Raw genomic sequence first — 19,812 nt, forward strand, 5'->3', positions numbered from 1 at the left:
TTGTCAGTACAGATTTTTAAGGTGCTGTCTTATCAAATATATTCAGGTGTCTTTGTGGCACCATTGGTGTCTATTAATGTGCTGTGTACATTGGTTCTTTCTGCTGAATGATACTCTAATTTGAGGTTTGTGAGAGTTGATTTGTTTGTAGATTTTTATAGTTTTATGAATAATCCAGAAAGTATTTTGATTTTTTTTTTCTCTTTTAGGGTCCAGTTTATGGCATGAATAGGCTTCCACCCCAACAACATATTTATGCATATTCACAACAGATGCACACACCACCAGTGCAAAGTTCATCTGCTTGTATGTTCTCTCAGGAGATGTATGGTCCTCCCTTGCGTTTTGAGTCTCCTGCAACAGGAATTCTATCACCCAGGGGTGATGATTATTTTAATTACAATGTTCAACAGACAAGCACAAATCCACCTTTGCCAGAACCAGGGTATTTCACAAAGCCTCCACTTGTAGCTCACGCTTCAAGGTCAGCAGAATCAAAGGTTATAGAATTTGGAAAATCCAATTTCGTTCAGCCCATGCAGGGTGAAGTAATAAGGCCACCTTTGACAACACCAGCACATACAACACAGCCAACTCCCTTTAAATTTAACTCAAATTTCAAATCAAATGATGGCGACTTCACATTTTCATCACCACAGGTAGTGACACAGCCTCCTTCAACAGCTTATAGTAACAGTGAGAGTCTTCTAGGCCTTCTGACTTCAGATAAGCCTTTACAAGGAGATGGCTACAGTGGACTAAAGCCAGTATCTGCTCAAGCTAGTGGGTCTCGGAATACATTCAGTTTTGGAAGCAAAAATACACTTACAGAAAACATGGGCCCAAATCAGCAGAAGAATTTTGGTTTTCGTCGCAGTGATGACATGTTTGCTTGTCACGGCCCAGGGAAGTCTGTATTTACAACAGCTGCTTCAGAGCAGGCAAATAAAAGTCATGAGACAGATGGAGGAAGTGCTCATGGGGATGAGGAGGATGATGGCCCTCACTTTGAGCCTGTGGTACCTCTTCCTGACAAGATAGAAGTAAAAACTGGCGAGGAAGATGAAGAAGAATTCTTTTGCAATCGTGCAAAGTTGTTCCGTTTTGATGGTGAATCCAAAGAATGGAAGGAACGTGGGATAGGCAATGTAAAAATACTAAGGCATAAGACATCTGGTAAAATTCGCCTTCTGATGAGACGAGAGCAAGTATTAAAGATCTGTGCAAATCATTACATAAGCCCAGATATGAAACTGACACCAAATGCTGGCTCAGATAGATCTTTTGTATGGCATGCCCTTGATTATGCAGATGAATTGCCAAAACCAGAACAGCTTGCAATTAGATTCAAAACTCCTGAGGAAGCAGCACTCTTTAAGTGTAAATTTGAAGAGGCCCAGAACATTTTAAAAGCCTTAGGAACAAACTCATCTACAACACCAGATCACACTCTGAGAACTGTAAAGGAGCCTGCAGCTCAGGAGAACAAGGATGTTTGCAAAGCTGATGGTGGAAACTTGAATTTTGAATTCCAGATTGTAAAGAAGGAAGGGCCTTACTGGAATTGTAACAGCTGCTCCTTTAAGAATGCTGCAACTGCTAAGAAATGTGTATCATGCCAGAATACAAACCCAACCAGTAACAAAGAGCTCCTAGGTCCTCCGTTAGTTGAAAATGGCTTTGCTCCTAAAACTGGCCTGGAAAATGCTCAAGATCGATTTGCAATAATGACTGCAAATAAAGAAGGCCATTGGGACTGCAGTGTTTGTTTAGTAAGAAATGAACCCACTGTTTCTAGGTGCATTGCATGTCAGAACACAAAGTCTGCCTCTTCGCTTGTTCAAACTTCTTTCAAATTTGGTCAGGGAGATCTTCCTAAGTCTGTTGACAGTGATTTCAGATCTGTTTTTTCAAAAAAAGAAGGTCAGTGGGAATGCAGTGTATGCCTAGTCAGAAATGAAGGAAGCTCTAAAAAATGTGTTGCTTGTGAGAACCCAGGAAAACAGTTCAAAGAATGGCATTGTAGTTTGTGCTCGGCGAAAAATGAAGCACATGCTATAAAGTGTGTTGCTTGTAATAATCCTATTACACCAAGTTTATCTACTGCACCTCCCTCTTTTAAGTTTGGTACCTCAGAGATGAGTAAGCCTTTCAGGATTGGATTTGAGGGTATGTTCGCCAAGAAAGAAGGACAGTGGGATTGTAGCTTGTGTTTTGTCCGAAATGAAGCCAGTGCTACTCACTGTATTGCTTGTCAGTATCCAAATAAACAGAATCCGCCTACATCTTGTGTGTCAGCTCCTGCCTCTTCAGAGACAAGCAGGTCTCCAAACAATGGATTTGAAGGCTTATTCACCAAAAAGGAAGGAGAATGGGAGTGTGCTGTTTGTTCTGTACAAAATGAGAGCTCTTCCCTAAAATGTGTGGCTTGTGAAGCCTCCAAGCCATCTCTTAAGCCACATTAAGCTCATTCAGCTTTTACAGTGGGCTCAAAGTCACAGTCAAATGAATCTGCAGGAAGTCAAGTGGGAACAGAATTCAAAAGTAACTTTCCTGAGAAGAATTTTAAAGTTGGCATTTCAGAGAAGAAATTTAAATTTGGGCATGTGGATCAAGAAAAAACACCTTGCTTTGCCTTTCAGGGTGGCTCTAATACAGAATTTAAGTCAATCAAGGATGGATTTAGTTTTTGCATTCCTGTATCTGCTGATGGGTTTAAATTTGGCATTCAGGAAACGGGAAATCAAGAGAAAAAGAGTGAAAAACATCTTGAAAATGACCCTAGTTTCCAAGCTCAGGATACTAGTGGTCAGAAGAATGGTAGTGGTGTGGTCTTTGGTCAGACAAGCAGCACCTTCACCTTTGCAGATCTTGCAAAGTCAACATCAAGAGAAGGGTTTCAATTTGGCAAGAAAGACCCTAATTTTAAGGGATTTTCAGGTGCAGGAGAAAAATTATTCTCATCACAAAGTGGCAAAGTGGCTGAGAAGGCAAATACCTCTTCTGATCTTGAGAAAGATGATGATGCATATAAGACTGAGGACAGTGATGACATCCATTTTGAGCCAGTAGTGCAGATGCCAGAAAAGGTGGAACTAGTAACAGGAGAAGAAGATGAAAAAGTTTTGTATTCACAAAGGGTGAAATTATTTAGATTTGATGCTGAGATAAGTCAGTGGAAAGAAAGGGGTTTGGGGAATTTAAAAATTCTCAAAAATGAAGTCAATGGTAAACTGAGAATGCTGATGCGAAGAGAACAAGTGCTAAAAGTTTGTGCCAATCATTGGATAACCACTACAATGAACCTGAAGCCTCTCTCAGGGTCAGATAGAGCATGGATGTGGCTAGCTAGTGATTTCTCCGATGGTGACGCAAAACTGGAACAACTGGCTGCAAAGTTTAAAACACCAGAGCTAGCTGAAGAATTCAAGCAGAAATTTGAGGAGTGTCAACGTCTTCTCTTAGACATTCCACTTCAGACACCCCATAAACTTGTAGATACTGGCAGGGCTGCTAAATTAATACAGAGAGCTGAGGAAATGAAGAGCGGACTGAAAGATTTCAAAACGTTTTTGACAAATGATCAAGTAAAGGTAACTGATGAGGAGAAGGCAAGTTCAGGTGCAGATGTTCCCAGTGCTTCCGACACTACAGTCAAGCAGAATCCTGACAACGCCGGGCCTTCCTTAGAATGGGATAACTATGACTTACGGGAAGACGCCTTGGATGACAGTGTCAGCAGCAGCTCAGTTCATGCTTCTCCATTGGCAAGCAGCCCTGTGCGGAAAAACCTCTTCCGCTTTGGTGAGTCAACTACAGGATTTAACTTCAGTTTTAAATCTGCTCTGAGTCCATCTAAGTCTCCAGCCAAATTGAACCAGAGTGGAGCTTCAGTTGGCACTGATGAGGAGTCTGATATTACTCAAGAAGAAGAGAGAGATGGACAGTACTTTGAACCTGTTGTTCCTTTACCTGATCTAGTTGAAGTATCCAGTGGTGAGGAAAATGAACAAGTTGTTTTTAGTCACAGAGCAAAACTTTACAGATACGATAAAGATGTTGGCCAGTGGAAAGAAAGAGGCATTGGAGATATAAAGATCTTACAGAATTATGATAATAAACAAGTTCGCATCGTGATGAGAAGGGACCAGGTATTAAAACTTTGTGCCAATCACAGAATAACTCCAGATATGACTTTGCAAACTATGAAAGGGACTGAAAGAGTGTGGGTGTGGACTGCATGTGATTTTGCAGATGGAGAAAGAAAAATAGAACATTTGGCTGTTCGTTTTAAACTACAGGATGTTGCAGACTCATTTAAGAAAATTTTTGATGAAGCAAAAACAGCCCAAGAAAAAGATTCGTTGATAACACCTCATGTTTCTCATCTGAGCACCCCTAGAGAGTCACCATGTGGCAAAATTGCTATTGCTGTTTTAGAAGAAACTACAAGAGAAAGGACAGATTTAACTCAGGGAGATGAAGTAATAGATACAACTTCAGAAGCTGGAGAAACATCTGGCACATCGGAAACAACACCAAAAGCAGTAGTTTCTCCTCCTAAGTTTGTATTTGGCTCAGAATCTGTTAAGAGCATTTTTAGTAGTGAAAAATCCAAGCCATTTGCATTTGGCAACAGTTCAGCCACTGGTTCTCTGTTTGGATTTAGTTTTAATGCACCTTTGAAAAATAGCAATAGTGAAATGACTTCCAGAGCTCAGAGTGGATCTGAAGGAAAAGTAAAACCTGACAAATGTGAGCTGCCACAGAACTCTGACATCAAGCAATCTTCTGATGGCAAAGTCAAAAATCTCAGTGCCTTTTCCAAAGAGAACTCTTCAACTAGTTATACATTTAAAACACCAGAAAAGGGTAAGTACTTAGTATTACAGTTAGTGTTTACATTTGACTCTTTATAGGAAACTCATATTTAGTCAAAGTTGTGTCATAAACACTAGTTTATAAATGTTCAAAAGTATTTGGACAAGTTTAATCCCTAAATAAGCTTGTGAATATTACAACTAACAGATCACTGGAGAGACAGTATCATTATAAAGCAGTGCAAAAGAACCTAGTATAATATAAGGACTCATACACTTGAATCATGAGTATTGAGTCTTTTACATGTTGATTCTTCAACATTGTACTTTAAAAATCACTTGAAGCGTGTGTTACTGAGAAGTTGCATGCATGTTCTATAAGTTAGTGTTGCCACCATTTATTCAGTTGGCAAAGAAAGAGACCTTGTGCATAAAGTTAACATGTAAGATAACCAGATTGGTATAAAAGGAGAGGTCTAAATTTTTTAAGTTATTCATTTTGTTTCACAGATGCTAGAAAAAATGAAATATTCTTTATGTTCCTAGGATTTAATTTTAGCCTTTTTAAATCTAATCCAATGGCCTTTTGGACCAGCGTCCCTACCTCACAACCTGAGAGCAAAGGTATAGAGCTAGCGTTCTCAGTGTGAGGCGGCTACTAGCTGGTAGTCCTTAGCCAAGGAATTGTGGCTGTATGAATTGGAGTAATTAACACTGCAATGTGCATGTTAAAGAGTGACATTTTACAAAACATACTTTTTGAGTGGTGATGCAACAGCCTTTAATTTAAATTTGTATCTGGATGCTGTCTATGTGTTATTATGCTGTCTTTGCTTCATTTTCAACTCTGCTTAATTAATATCTGTCTGTCTGTCTTTGTCTTACTGCTTCATTGAACTTTTCTTTATTCTTTTTAACTCTGTAATAAAGACCTGTTTTTTTCTCACTGTTGACCTTAGCCACTACTGCCTGCCAGTATTCAGATATATGGATATAATACATGTCTACTGAGGGTTTAGAGACTATATTTGAAATTAGACCTCATTTTGAACAGCTATCATTCTGTAACATATGTTTCTTATGTAATGCAGGTCATTTATAGAAATAAGTGTTGCTTCTTGACTAAAATAATAAGAACGCAAAATTTGTAGAAGCCCATTACGAGCAAATGGGGGAAATATGTGTAGTATTCATCTTGACCTTGCAGAAAAATGGATACCAGTTCTCTTTAGTTATGCTAACCAGTAGAAATATAGTATGATCTGTCTAAAGTATTCTGAGAGCAACATAGAAAATGAAACACTAAAAGAAATAGGTAGCATAAAAGGAAATCAGTTTAGTAATTATTCAATATAATGTATGTATACAAAATATTTCAACTTTTAGTCAATTAAGATAAAAAAAAAACCACACACATTATTTACATTCTTTCTTTTATGCCAGCCATTTGAATCCAGTGTACAGACTTTTAGTACCTTTAGTACATCTTAGTTTGACTTAGCCATCTTTCAGGTATTAGGAAGCCGCATATGGGTAAGCCTACCATATTGGACAGGGGGGCTTTAGAGGATAGTTCCCCTGTAGTGGCTGGTACATATATGTTTCATGACTGGTTTAAGGCACTGTTTTATCAGTACCTACAAGTTAGAGATTCTTAATATATCAAAACAGACTTTATGTATAGGGTTCATTTTTTGATCAGGTGGGAGTAGATGCAATGTTTTTAGCCACTGAAATTGTCTTGATACGTAAAGTAGCAACATAATTTTATCTAGTTTCACACTTGGAAGTATGCAAAAAATGGATACGATGCTATCACTTGCCATCCTTTGCTGTTAAAAAAATTGTTTGCTTCCTTTATAGGAACTAATAAAGGTTGTATTAATATTTATGTTGGATAATACCAGAGGTACTTTCTCAGTAGTAAATGCATGGATACTTTGCTTAATAACTGTTTAGTGTATGGAGTGTGATTATAGCAACACTTTTTAAATTACAGAAATTAGTAATTTCCAGTGACCAGTAAAAGGATTTTTAAAAGCTTTGTATTCTCTAAAAGTTTTAATAGACCACTAAACCAGGCTTTTAATTCAAAGTCGTGATCATTATAGAACTTGGTTTGTTCCAAAGTATGTGTTTTTATTTTATCAGTGTGCTGTTTTAACTCAGATAAGTTTCATGTTCTTTGTGTTTTTAATTAGGCTGGTTATGTTGACTTCTCAGTTGTTTTAATTTGGTTACAGCACAAGAGAAGAGTAAACCTGAAGATCTCCCCTCAGATAACGATATTCTCATTGTGTATGAACTCACTCCCACTCCTGAGCAGAAAGCCCTGGCAGAGAAACTTCTGCTTCCTGCAACTTTCTTTTGTTATAAGAATAGACCTGGCTATGTTAGTGAAGAAGAGGAGGATGGTAAGTTTGTTGTCAATTGATAATCTTAGTAATTGGGAGTATAGTTTACTTATTTAAAGCCTGACTTTTTGCCAGACATGACGGCTCATGCTGTAATCCTAGCACCTGATAGACTGAGGTAGGATGCTTATGAATTCATATTCATGGGGAGTGTCAGACTACCTTGGGTTAGAGAGTGACACCTCATCTCAAAAAAACCAAACAAAATTGAAACAGACTTAATACCCTTAGTGGTGGGTTTTTAGCCTGTGTATATAAAATTGTCAGTGAATGAAATGATGAGAAGAATGGCATTCATTAAAATAAGCCCTTAACAAAGATGGTTATCACATGCCAGGTAGATGTTTTAAGGAAATTGAAAGTAATCATAATTCCAAATGTATTCAAAGTCAAATAGGGAGAAGGATAACATCCTCAATGTCCCAGTAAGATCCTTTGCACAGTGGTATTATAGAAAATCTCATGTGGGACTGAGTGACCATGTGTTGGCATCTGTGTTGAAATGACAGAATGGCTAAGCGTGAGGGGAGCACAAATGGGAACTATGAACAGCAGTAGGAGGTTAAAGGTCAGATTGTCAGAGCTCAGGGCCATGTGTGAGAGAGGGAGAGTGTGAAGATCATTTCTAGGTTTGTGGATGGGAAAACCTACCTACTAAAATTATTTTACTCAATATGATCAATTTCATTTGAAGATGAAGATTATGAAATGGCTGTCAAGAAGCTTAATGGAAAACTCTATCTAGATGACTCAGATAAACCATTGGAAGAAAATCTAGCAGGTATGTTTATACAATTTTAATATTTTAAGTGCCCCCTCTTTTTTTGGAGACAGTATTTCTCTGTGTAACAGAGCCATGCCTACCCTGGACTCTCTTTATAGACCAGGTTGGCCTTGAATTCACAGAGATCTCCCTCTTTGACCACTGCTGGGATTAAAGGCATATGCCACAATACCTGGGTAAGAAAGGTTCCTTTTCCTCTGAGAATTACCTGTAATGTCCAGTTTTATTTACGGGATACACCCATGCGCATTTACAGTATTAACAAAGTAATACTAGTTGAAAGACACTGATTCCTTTTGGTACCCATGGACTGGTTTCATGAGCATTCCTAGTCCTTGTTATGGAGGTCTTTAAATTGTATTGAAAACCCTTCAGACTGACAATTGTGGAGTGGTTGGGTTTCTGATTGTGTCTCTGCTTGTGTTGTATGGCTTTTTCAGATAATGACAAGGAATGTGTTATTGTTTGGGAAAAGAAGCCAACAGTTGAAGAGAGAGCAAAAGCAGATACTTTAAAGCTTCCACCTACATTTTTCTGTGGAGTCTGCAGTGATACTGATGAGGACAATGGAAATGGGGAGGATTTTCAGTCAGAGCTTCGCAAAGTCTGTGAAGCTCAGGTTAGACTGTCTCCATTGTTTGCCACTCAGTTCTCTTGGTACATTTTAAAATCTTACTATCAGATGTAATAGTTGACCTTAGCAAGCACATGTGTTAGATTATAAATAGAGAACCGTGTTACTGTTCGTGAATGAGAACTCTCAAAATGATCAGGATATTGAATCTGAGGCTAAACTACAGGCTTAATATCCTGTCAGTTGAAACACCACCAGGATTCTTTGTCGATCTAAACAAATCAGCTTCACAATGTCTTAACTATTAAATTATAGCAATATGAGTAAGTGTTTTTCCTCTTTTATTGAAAATATTTTTTTCCTCACACAATATATTTTCCATTTCCCTCCTTCAACTCCTCTCTGTTTTTCCCTATCCTCCTATCTGGATCTACTTTTGTCTCTTATTAGAAAATAAACAGGCTGCTAAGGGATAATCTTCGTCTTCATCATTATGCCCCCATCCCTCTAACTTCTCATTCTCCTAAACCTGTTAATGTCCTCTGTGTGTTTTTCCATGGAACCAAACCCAGGGTCTTGTAGTTAAATGTGCAAGCGTGGGCACCAAGATAACTCTCCAACCATGGTGTTTTCTGTAGTAAAAACAAATCTGATTGAATAATCTTTTACGAGTGCTTAGACCATTTGACATTCTTTTAATCAGAGAGGTAGGCTGGTTCTAAGTTCATTTTTAATTTTGAGGTAGGTTCTAAGTTCATTTTTAATTTTGCCTGTCCCTTTGTAGTTTTCATTTCTGTTAATTTTCCTGTCTTTTCAGTGATTATTATAAAGACATAAAATACACACCAGGGACTGGAGAGATAGCTCAGTGATTAAGAACACTGGTTGCTCTTCTAGAGGTCTTTTGAGTTCAGTTTCCAGCAACCACATAGTGGCTCACAACCATCTGTAATGGGATCTAATGTCTTCTTCTGATGTGTCTGAGGATAGCTATAGTGTACTCACATAAAATAAATAATAAATCTTTAGAACACATATCAAACTTTATAGAAACTACCTACTATTTTTCTATTTCTTTTGGTGACTGTAGAGGATGATTTAATGATATGTTTTATTCTTTCCTTTTTGCAGAAATCCCAGAATGAGAAAGTGACTGATAGAGTTGGTATTGAGCATATAGGTGAGACTGAAGTAGCAAACCCTGTTGGCTGTAAGTCTGAAGAACCTGATTCTGATACCAAACATAGTAGCTCATCCCCTGTTTCTGGGACTATGGACAAACCTGTAGATTTGTCCACTAGAAAAGAAACTGACATGGAATTCCCAAGCAGAGGTAAAAGTTGATTATGTGTTTATATTATGCAATACATAGGGTTTTGCCTATGTGTTTGAGAAAATAGAGTAGATTCTAAGAGCTTAGTTGAAAATGTTTAAGATGAATATAGGAGCATAATGTATTTGTCACAGTAATCAAACAATCATTGCCTTCTCAAAAAATGAAACAGTAAATAGTAACATTTTATCATTTGGTATATTTTATTTTATTTTTATTTTTATTTTTTGGTTTTTCGAGACAGGGTTTCTCTGTATAGTCCTGGCTGTCCTGGAACTCACTTTGTAGACCCGGCTTTTATTTTAATTTTTAAACACAGGGTCTCTCTGTGTAACCTTGGCTGTCCTGGAACTCATTCTGTAGATCAGACTGGCCTCACACTCAGGGATCTGGCTGCCCATGCTGCATTAAAACACCCAACCTATTTTTTGATTTTAAGCTATTAGAGAATAGAGAGCATTGTGATTGGCCTGTCTGCATAAAATAGAATAATTTGCTTGCATGGTAATTTTCTTGATGTTAAATAATACTTTAACTTAACTGTTGTTGAATTATATATTAGTATTACCCAAACATATTCACGGTGCTTTAGTTAAAGATTATTACTGTAGAAACTTCACATTTTTATGATACTAAAATTTGTACAAGCTCCAAAACTCACTTGTCATTTACAGTAATTACTGTTAGTGTTACTATGTGTCTTAGTTGCTCTAAGTGGGAAGAAGTGTCTTTATGAATTGCGTTTCTTTATACATGGACATCTATATCACCATCTTTTCCTTTCCAGAAGTAACCCCAACATAGGTCACAAAGAGCACATTTATGGCACTCATCTTTAATATGCTGGGACAAAATAGTATACTGTGCAACCAAAAGCTCTGTTTTCAGATAAAATTAAGTAGGCCAAAGCAATTTCAGAGATCATGAAACTAGTAGAATTTAGACAAGGTAAAGAACACAGAAAAATTTAGTGTAAGTGCCCACTGCTTTTGCAGAGTTCAGTTGCTAGCACCCATGGCAGGCAGGTAACCTACACCTTCAGCCTTTTTTCTCCTTTCTGGGAGCCTGCACTCATGTGCATTTATTTACTCACACATAGACATGCAGAAACACACAGTTAAAAATAACAAGTCTTGCCAGGTGGTGTTGCTGCACGCCTTTAATCCCAGCACTTAGGAGGCAGAGACAGCTGAATCTCTGAGTTCGAGGCCAGCCTGGTCTACAGAGTGAGGTCCAGGACATCTAGGATTACACAGAGAAACCCTGTCGGGGGTGGGGGGCAAGTCTTTAAAAAAAAAGTTTAGTACAGAGTTTTTCTAAGATCTTACCTTTGACTGCTTGATTGGGTGTGTAAGAATCTTGATATGTAGTCTCATAATGTAGCTTAGTCAGTGGATTTTAAAGGAAAATTGGTTTAGGTTTTGGGTTGGTGTTCATTGGGCATAGTACCTGCAAACTTAATATTACTGAGCAAGCTTGAAATTGAATGTATTTTGTAACTTAAAATATAGTTTGTAGGGGCTAGAGAGATGGCTCAGTGGTTAAGAGCACTAATTGTTCTTCCAGAAGTCCTGATTTCAATTCCCAGCATGATGGTTCACAACCATCTGTAATGGGATCCAATGCCCTCTTCTGGTGTATCTGAAGAGAGAAACAGTGTACTCATAAATAAAATAGATCCTTTTCTTAAAAAAGGAAATATATACATATGTACAAATACATACATACATACATTTATATAGTCTGTAAAAAAAACAACTCAAAAAACTTAGTGAACTTGAAGGCATTTTAAAAGAGTAAATACTAGATTTAAAGAGTGTATTTTATACCTTGCCTCACCTGGAGTACTGGGTAAGGTTTTGATATATAGTCTTATCTCAAACTGAAAGTTGTTTTTTGTTTGTTTGTTTGTTTGTTTGTTTGTTGTCAGGAGAAGACAAGACTGTTTTGTTTGGATTTGGAAGTGGTACAGGCCTGTCATTTGCAGACTTGGCTTCAAGTAATTCTGGAGATTTTGCTTTTGGCTCTAAAGGTAAGATCAAGAGGAAAAAGATGACTATTGATTTCAGCCAAGTGTAACTGAAAAAAGCAGTTCTTTCCATGTTGTGACTTAAGTGGAATGGCCCTGTCCTTGGTTTGCTTATTAGTAACTAGGATTACACAGTCTGGCATTGATGATAACGGCTATAAGAATTTTCTCTTAATTTAGTTTAAATCAATACTGATAGTCCTTCCTTTCCTCATATACATGTATGTTTTTCAGTTTTGGGAAAACCCTGACTTGGTTTTAAGACAAAGTGGATTTCTGCATTAGGGCTGTAGAAATTTACAAACTAGTATTTTTTCTCATTTATTAGTGGTGTGTATATTTTTAAGAGTCATTTATTTGTGAGTGTGTTTCTGTCACATATGTTTATTTCTACCACATGTATGCAGTGCCCTTAGGGGGCACATCCTCTGGAACTGGAGTTACAGATGGTTCTGAGCCATGCAGGTGCTATTTGTTCACTGTCTTTACTCATAATATAGCACAATGCAAATTATTCTTTAAGATGTTTGGAGACATTTTAGAATGGTGAAATAATCCAATTTAAGATTTTAGTCCTTTAAGTCCTACTTAGATCTTTATACATTTTTAGGTTTATGCTATTTACAGAAACACATTAAACTTTTAGAAATGATTGATAGGGCTAGACAGTGGTGGTACACACCTTGAGTCCCTGCACTCTTGAAGCAAAGGCAGGCAGAGCTCTCTGAGTTCAAGGCTAGCCTGGTCTACAGAATAAGTTCCAGGATGGCTAGGGCTATACAGTGAGAGCTTGTCTCAAAAAAAAAAAAAAAAAAAAAGAAGGAGGAGGAAAGAAAGAGAAAGTTATGCCAAGTTACTATTGTTTTGAGACAGGGTCTTGCTATGTATCCTTTCTAGGCTGGAACTCTTAATGAGTAGACTGGCCTCCAATTCACAAAGATCTATCTCTTTCTATTAAAGGTGCAACACCAAGCTTTTCAACTTTAGTTTTAATGTATTTAATAGATTAGCATTAAAAGATGGGTAGTGAGTAAATATACCAGTACAGTAGGTAAACTTATCTCCCCCGAAAAGCCAAGTGAGCATTGGTAGTGATGGCTTATTGTCACTATTGTACAGCAAGGATGAGACGGACAGAGCTTACCAGGCTAGCCTTGTCTTAATATAAATAGTATCACTGCATCCTCTCTTCACTTCTCTTTGCTTGTTGGTTTTGTTAACATAGGGAGTGTGAAGCCAAAAGTAGATTTTTGCTTTATTATTTCTCTGCTTTGCTTATATTTTATTTTATTTTCTTCATTGTATTTGTTTTCTTCCGTGTTGAATCCTTACATTAGTTTACACATCTTCTGTTCTCTCTCTCTCTCCCTCTCCCTCCCTCCCTCCCTCCCTCCTTCCCTCCCCTTCTTTCTTTCTTTCTTTCTTTCTTTCTTTCTTTCTTTCTTTCTTTCTTTCTTTCTTTCTTTCTTTCTTTCTGTGCTTTGAAACAGGGTCTCACTATAGTAGCTCTGGCTGTAGGAACTCACTGTGTAGACTAGGCTAGCCTTGAACACACAGATGTCCACCTGCCTATCCTTCCTGGTGTTAGTATTAAAGGTATGGGCCACACTGGCACTTTGCTTTCTTAAAATAGTATTTAACCTAGAAACACACTGCAGTCAATTGTATTCCATAGTTGTTGAAATGGCCAGAATAATATTACTTTGAACATCTCAAATAGATGTGTTTATGACATTGTTGAAAATTACATTTACTGATTTCATCATCGAAACAATCTAAAAATGCAAAATTCTTTTTTATAAAAATTTAATAAGAGTTCACTGTTTAAATTGCCTAATTTATTTATCAGATAAAAATTTCCAGTGGGCAAATACTGGAGCAGCTGTGTTTGGAACACAGTCAACAAGTAAAGGTGGCGAGGATGAAGACGGCAGTGATGACGATGTAGTTCATAACGAGGACATCCACTTTGAACCTATAGTCTCCTTACCAGAGGTAAGTGCCAGGAAGTAAACACTTCACTAGTGATGATGTAAAAACAACTCCCTGCATCCATTTTTTTTTAAATACTGCTATCTACATTCTTTTCCCAAAGCAGTTAAATATTATGTTCTATTTGTTACATTTCCAAACTTCTAAAAAATTATTTATTTTATGTTATGAGTCTTTTGCCTACATGCATGTCTGTGTATCATGTGTGTGCCTATAGTCATATCCCCTGAGGGTGTCATTTCCCTTTGGACTGGAGTTATATACAGATGGAGTTATAGATGGTTATGAGCTGCCTTGTGCACGCTGAGAATTGAACCCAGGTCCTCCGAAAGAGTAGCCAGTGCTAGTAACTGCTGAACCATATCAGCAGCCCAGATTTCCAGCCTTTTCGTAGGAAATGTTTTGAGTTAGTTTTGAATGTAGTGCTGAAGACAGAATCCAGGGCCTTGCTCATGTTAACAAGCACAATACTACTGGTGCCCACTCAACTTTTCCCGAGTTCTTGTGTCTAGAGAGTGGGTGAGAGGGAGGAAAGAAGGTAGGTATGCACATACCACAGAGAGTATGAGAGAACACAAGCAGGTATGCATATGCCATGGTGTTATATGGAGGTCAGAGCATAGCTTTCTCCGCCTTGACCTCAGGTTTTTAGGATTGGGTAGCTAGCAAGCGTGTTTACTCACTGGCCATCTTGCTCAGCCATAGGCATTTTTGTCTTTTCATTAGGAGTTCATGTTTGTCTTCATAAAATAATTTTAGGTAAGAAATGGAGAAGACTGTTTGTTGTTTTTAGAAAATTATGATGCCCATTTTCAGTCTCAGTTACTGTCACAGTACAAGAATCAGCACTGCTGTGTCTGCAGAGATCTGCTCAGAGGTGGTGTTTGTAGTGTTCTTGTTGGTTCCCAGCATCCACGTCAGCCAGCTCACAGCTGCCTGTAACAGGGAGATCAATGCCTTTGGCTTCTGTAGTCATCTGCATTCATATGCACATACTCACACATACATAAAATTGAAAATGAGTACATCTTTAAAAGAATGGAAAGGGTTGGAAAGATAGCTCAGAGGCTAATTCCTAGTACACACCTGGTAGCTAACAACTGTCTGTAACTCCGTTTCCATGGGATCTGATACCCTCTTTTGACATCGGGGCAATAGAGGAATTCAATGCCTAGATACACAGGCAGGCAAAACAGCCATATATATAAAGTTATAAAAACAGAACACTTTTTACTGGGACATTAGTTTTTGAGACAACATACTGTTACATAGTACTAGCCCAGACTGGCCTCAACTGTTCTAATCTTCTGGCTCCCCAGGCTCTGGAGTGCTGGGATCACTGCCCACCCATGCAAAAAAACACATTCCTTCCTGTATAGCCCAGGCTGACCTTGAACCGACATTCTTGCTTCCACACTCCAAATGTTGGGATTATTGGTGTATACTGCCATGCTTGGCAAGAACCAGCATTTTCGAAACCTCTTTTGACCTTTAAAGGCATTTTCTTTTCACAGAGATAAATAAAATATTTAATGATAAATCACATCTTTACTGCTTAACCAAATCAGATATATCATTAGTATTAGGGTATTAATTAGATACCATGATAGAGTAAAACCTGTTGGCATCGGTTAATGGATTTGTTATGACTAGTTGTTTATATAAATTATTCTCATCTCGTCATAGGTAGAAGTGAAATCTGGAGAGGAAGATGAAGAAGTTTTGTTCAAAGAGAGAGCCAAACTTTATAGGTGGGATAGAGATGTCAGTCAGTGGAAGGAGAGAGGTATTGGAGATATAAAGATTCTCTGGCATACAATGAAGAATTATTATCGGATCCTAATGAGAAGAGACCAGGTTTTTAAAGTGTGTGCAAACCATGTTATTACCAAAGCCATGGAGTTAAAACCTTTAAATGTTTCAAACAATGCTTTAGTCTGGACTGCCTCAGATTATGCTGGTGAGTCTCTACCTTCAAATGCCTTTTAATTTGATTGACTTCTGAAATCTATATCATACACATGCTTTGCAAGTAAGTTTAACATTAAGGTCTTCCCACCTCCACTCCTTACAACAGATGGAGAAGCAAAAGTAGAACAGCTTGCCGTGAGATTTAAGACAAAGGAAATGACTGAGAGTTTTAAGAAAAAATTTGAAGAATGTCAACAAAATATAATGAAACTCCAGAATGGACAAACATCCCTTGCAGCAGAATTATCGAAGGACACCAATCCTGTGGTGTTCTTTGATGTTTGTGCGGATGGTGAACCTCTAGGACGGATAATCATGGAATTATTTTCAAATATCGTTCCTCAAACTGCTGAGAACTTCAGAGCATTATGCACTGGAGAGAAGGGCTTTGGTTTTAAGAACTCCATTTTTCACCGAGTAGTTCCAGATTTTATTTGCCAAGTAAGTGTCACTATACATACGTCATGGTTATATCTGCTAAAACTAGACCACAGCATCTCGGGAAGGTATTTCTTCTTCCCTCATCCTCATTCATCTTGGGAATTTTCAGTTTTCCCACTCTGTAACTGGACACTCTACTTCTTTTCAAACACTCAGTCTGAAAGGCTCCAAACTTCTAATGCTGTGTACCTGCTGGAGACAGGAGGGGACCCCCAGACCTGACCTCCCCACCCAGAACAAAACAGCAATACATGTATTTCTTAGTTTTCAATTTTTTTTTTTTTTTAACCTTCTTTTGAGACAGGGTTTCTCTGTGTTGTGTACTCCTGGCTGTCCTGAAGACCAGGCTGGCTTCAAACTTACAGAGATCTACCTTTCTCTGCCTTCTGGGTGCTAGGATTAAAGGCGTGCACCACCACTGCCTAGCTGTCAAAATGTATTCTTAAAGAAATAGAGCATTCGTGATTTACCCTATCATGATTTCTGTGTGCTTTAATGTTTAGTCAGTATTAATAGAAATTTTGTTTTATTTTGTTTTCAGGGGGGAGATATTACCAAATACAATGGAACAGGTGGACAGTCCATTTATGGAGCTAAATTTGACGATGAAAACTTTGATTTGAAACACACTGGTCCTGGCTTACTATCCATGGCCAATTACGGCCAGAATACCAACAGTTCTCAATTTTTTATAACACTGAAGAAAGCAGAACATTTGGACTTTAAGCATGTAGTATTTGGGTTTGTTAAGGATGGCATGGATACTGTGAGAAAGATTGAATCATTTGGTTCTCCCAAAGGGTCTGTTAGTAGAAGAATTTGTATCACAGAATGTGGACAGCTATAAAATAATTTTTCACAGTGAGTTTTATCTATATAAGCAGTTGAATTGATGCGTAATTGTTACAGACAGTATAGTAATTATGTTCACCTTTTGAAAACAGATGTTTCCGATGTATAAATGTAAAATTGTAGCTTATAGCTGTTGTCACTTTTTAGTGTGTAATAATTGATCTTGCATGGTGTGAAATAAAAGTTTAAACACTGGTGTATTTCAGGTGTACTTATTTTTATGTACTCCTGACATATCTATATTAGAATGGCTAATACAAATTTTGTTAAAAGCAATAGAATTTCCCAGACTATTGAAGTAATATGATATATGCAACTTATTTTAATTCCTGTTAAGATATCTTGACTTCCTGCATGGTACTTATCATTGAATAAGGGGACCATAATGCAGATAATTTTATTTTAGATGTGAAATATATATATATATGGTAATCTTAGCTATTCCTGTGCTCATTAATGTATAGACTGACATATGGATAGAGCCACAGAAGATAGGAGTTAACCAAAGTGCTCTTCTGTCATTTTTATGCTCCTGTGTAGTTAAAAATTAACTTTTAAGTAGGATACTGTCTTTTCTTGATATGTTGTGCTCTTTTGAAGACATTAATTTTTACATTTTAAATAAGTTGATCATTTCCTTAGCTAGCCTTCTCTCCTTCCTCCTCCCCATCCTCCTTTCTTCTCTTTCTTTCTTTCTTTCTTTCTTCTTTCCATTCACATTTCTGTTACCTGTCTCTACTACCTCAGAAACTTCAGCTTGGTCCTGATGATAGAATTGGATTTTTCTCTAGTTCTTGTGATAAAGTATCAATATTTTTAAAAGATCTATACCATGTTCTTTGGTTAAAGATTTGCTTTATATTAGATTGTTGCAGTACCTTTTTCTGGTGAATTTTGTAGCAGAAATAAAGTGATAATTGATACAGCCATGACATTTAAAACATTTGATTACTTGTGCATCTAAGTTGTCTGTTCCTTCCGTAACTAGATGTGATTTCTGCCCAGTGCTCTGAGTGTGAAAGTGAAGAAATTCAATGAAGCACGGGTAAATGGCGGGAGTAACTATCACTCTCTTAAGGGAGCCAAATGAAGGAGGTTCCCACAGTCCCCACCTCCTATCCACTGAAACCACAGCCAAGCGAATGGGCCTGGTGGGATCAGCAGGGGAAGAAGACCCGGTTGAGCTTGACTCTACTCTGGCAAATGAGATCAGCTAAAGGCCAGCACTCTGAGCTCGAACTTCAACATCAAGAGTTTGATAAACACTGAAAATGTACTTGGATATGGTTTGTGTTAAGTTAGGCAAACAGAAGGGGATGTTCTTATGGGCTTACTCAATATAGAAGTAAAAGGAATCTAGTTAGACCATACAATTCTCTATATGGAAGTATTGAGTCATTTCTGTTTTCTTGTGTCCAACCATTAGATTAGGTAAGGCAGGTTATGGCTTACTCAATGAATTTATACAAGCACCACTATAAAAATACTTAATCCTGCAACCAGGTACATCAAATAAACCTACTTCAATTTGGCCTTGTAAAAAGAACCATGTCCATTTAGTGGCTTTTTTGGAAACCTGTATAATATAAATTCATATAAAAATATTAAAGCCTTTCAGCTGAGAAGCTAATGCCGTATTTTTAAGTAAATGGAATTTTTAAAAATTTTTAATTTTTCTGTACCCCGATTGCCTTGAACTTGGAGCTGAGGTTGGACTTGAATTCTTGATCTCCACTGCAGTTACAGGCATGTGGAATGGTTGCAAATACTTTTTAAGAGATATTATTTCAAAACATTAAGGTTACTAAAGACATTTTAAAAAAGATTTATTATGTATACAGCATTCTGCCTGCATGTATGTCTGCAGCCAGAAGAGGGCACCAGGTCCCATTATAGATGGTTGTGAGCCACCACGTGGCTTCTGGGAATTGAACTCAGGACCTCCAGAAGAGCAGTCAGTGCTCTTAACCTCTGAGCCATCTCCAGCCCAAAGACCTTTCAAAAACATGACAAAATGGCATGTTAAGCTAACTATTGTTATTTACTTATAGTAGAGATGTTTACAACTTGACGAGTTACCAAAGGTTGTGAGCCACCACCATTTGGGTGCTGGGAATGGAACTCAGCTCCCCCAGGAAGAGTAGACAATGTTCTTAATGGCTGAGCTATCCAGCTCTAACAAAGAAATTTAAAAATAAGCTTGTGGCATTTTATACGATGCTTGATATTTAAGAACAATGTGATCTGTTGTTTATTCACTGATGATGGTATAAACTCACATTGATAGGTTTTATGCTCATTAAAATCTACCCCCAAGCCAGGCGGTGGTGGCGCATGCCTTTAATCCCAGCACTCAGAAGGCAGAGGCAGGCGGATTTCTGAGTTCAAGACCAGCCTGATCTACAAAGTGAGTTCCAGGACAGCCAGGGCTACACAGAGAAACCCTGTCTCGAAAAACAAAACAACAACAACAACAAAATCTACCCCAAAGAATCAAAACAATTACACAGTTTAGGTGGTAGTTTTGTTTGTTTGTTTGTTTTTTGTTTTTTTTTTAAATATTTATTTATTTATTATATGTAAATACACTATAGCTGTCTTC

The 19,812-nt window shown here is 37.6% G+C and overlaps 1 protein-coding gene across 1 annotated transcript in view; it reads left to right on the forward strand.

Annotated features, from left to right (window-relative positions):
• Window positions 1-18,151, forward strand: part of LOC110302686 (E3 SUMO-protein ligase RanBP2-like) — a 50,487-nt gene extending 32,336 nt beyond the window's left edge. The window contains 10 exon segments of the mRNA XM_029482969.1: window positions 210-4,872; window positions 7,064-7,234; window positions 7,929-8,015; window positions 8,459-8,637; window positions 9,724-9,925; window positions 11,856-11,957; window positions 13,804-13,949; window positions 15,633-15,906; window positions 16,024-16,358; window positions 16,900-18,151. Of these exon segments, the coding sequence (XP_029338829.1) occupies window positions 210-4,872; window positions 7,064-7,234; window positions 7,929-8,015; window positions 8,459-8,637; window positions 9,724-9,925; window positions 11,856-11,957; window positions 13,804-13,949; window positions 15,633-15,906; window positions 16,024-16,358; window positions 16,900-17,205 (6,465 nt within the window). The 3' untranslated portion in view covers window positions 17,206-18,151.
• Window positions 18,152-19,812: the final 1,661 nt, after the last annotated feature.

The sequence above is a fragment of the Mus caroli genome, chromosome 10, assembly GCF_900094665.2.
Source record: "Mus caroli chromosome 10, CAROLI_EIJ_v1.1, whole genome shotgun sequence".
NCBI classification, from domain to species: domain Eukaryota; kingdom Metazoa; phylum Chordata; class Mammalia; order Rodentia; family Muridae; genus Mus; species Mus caroli.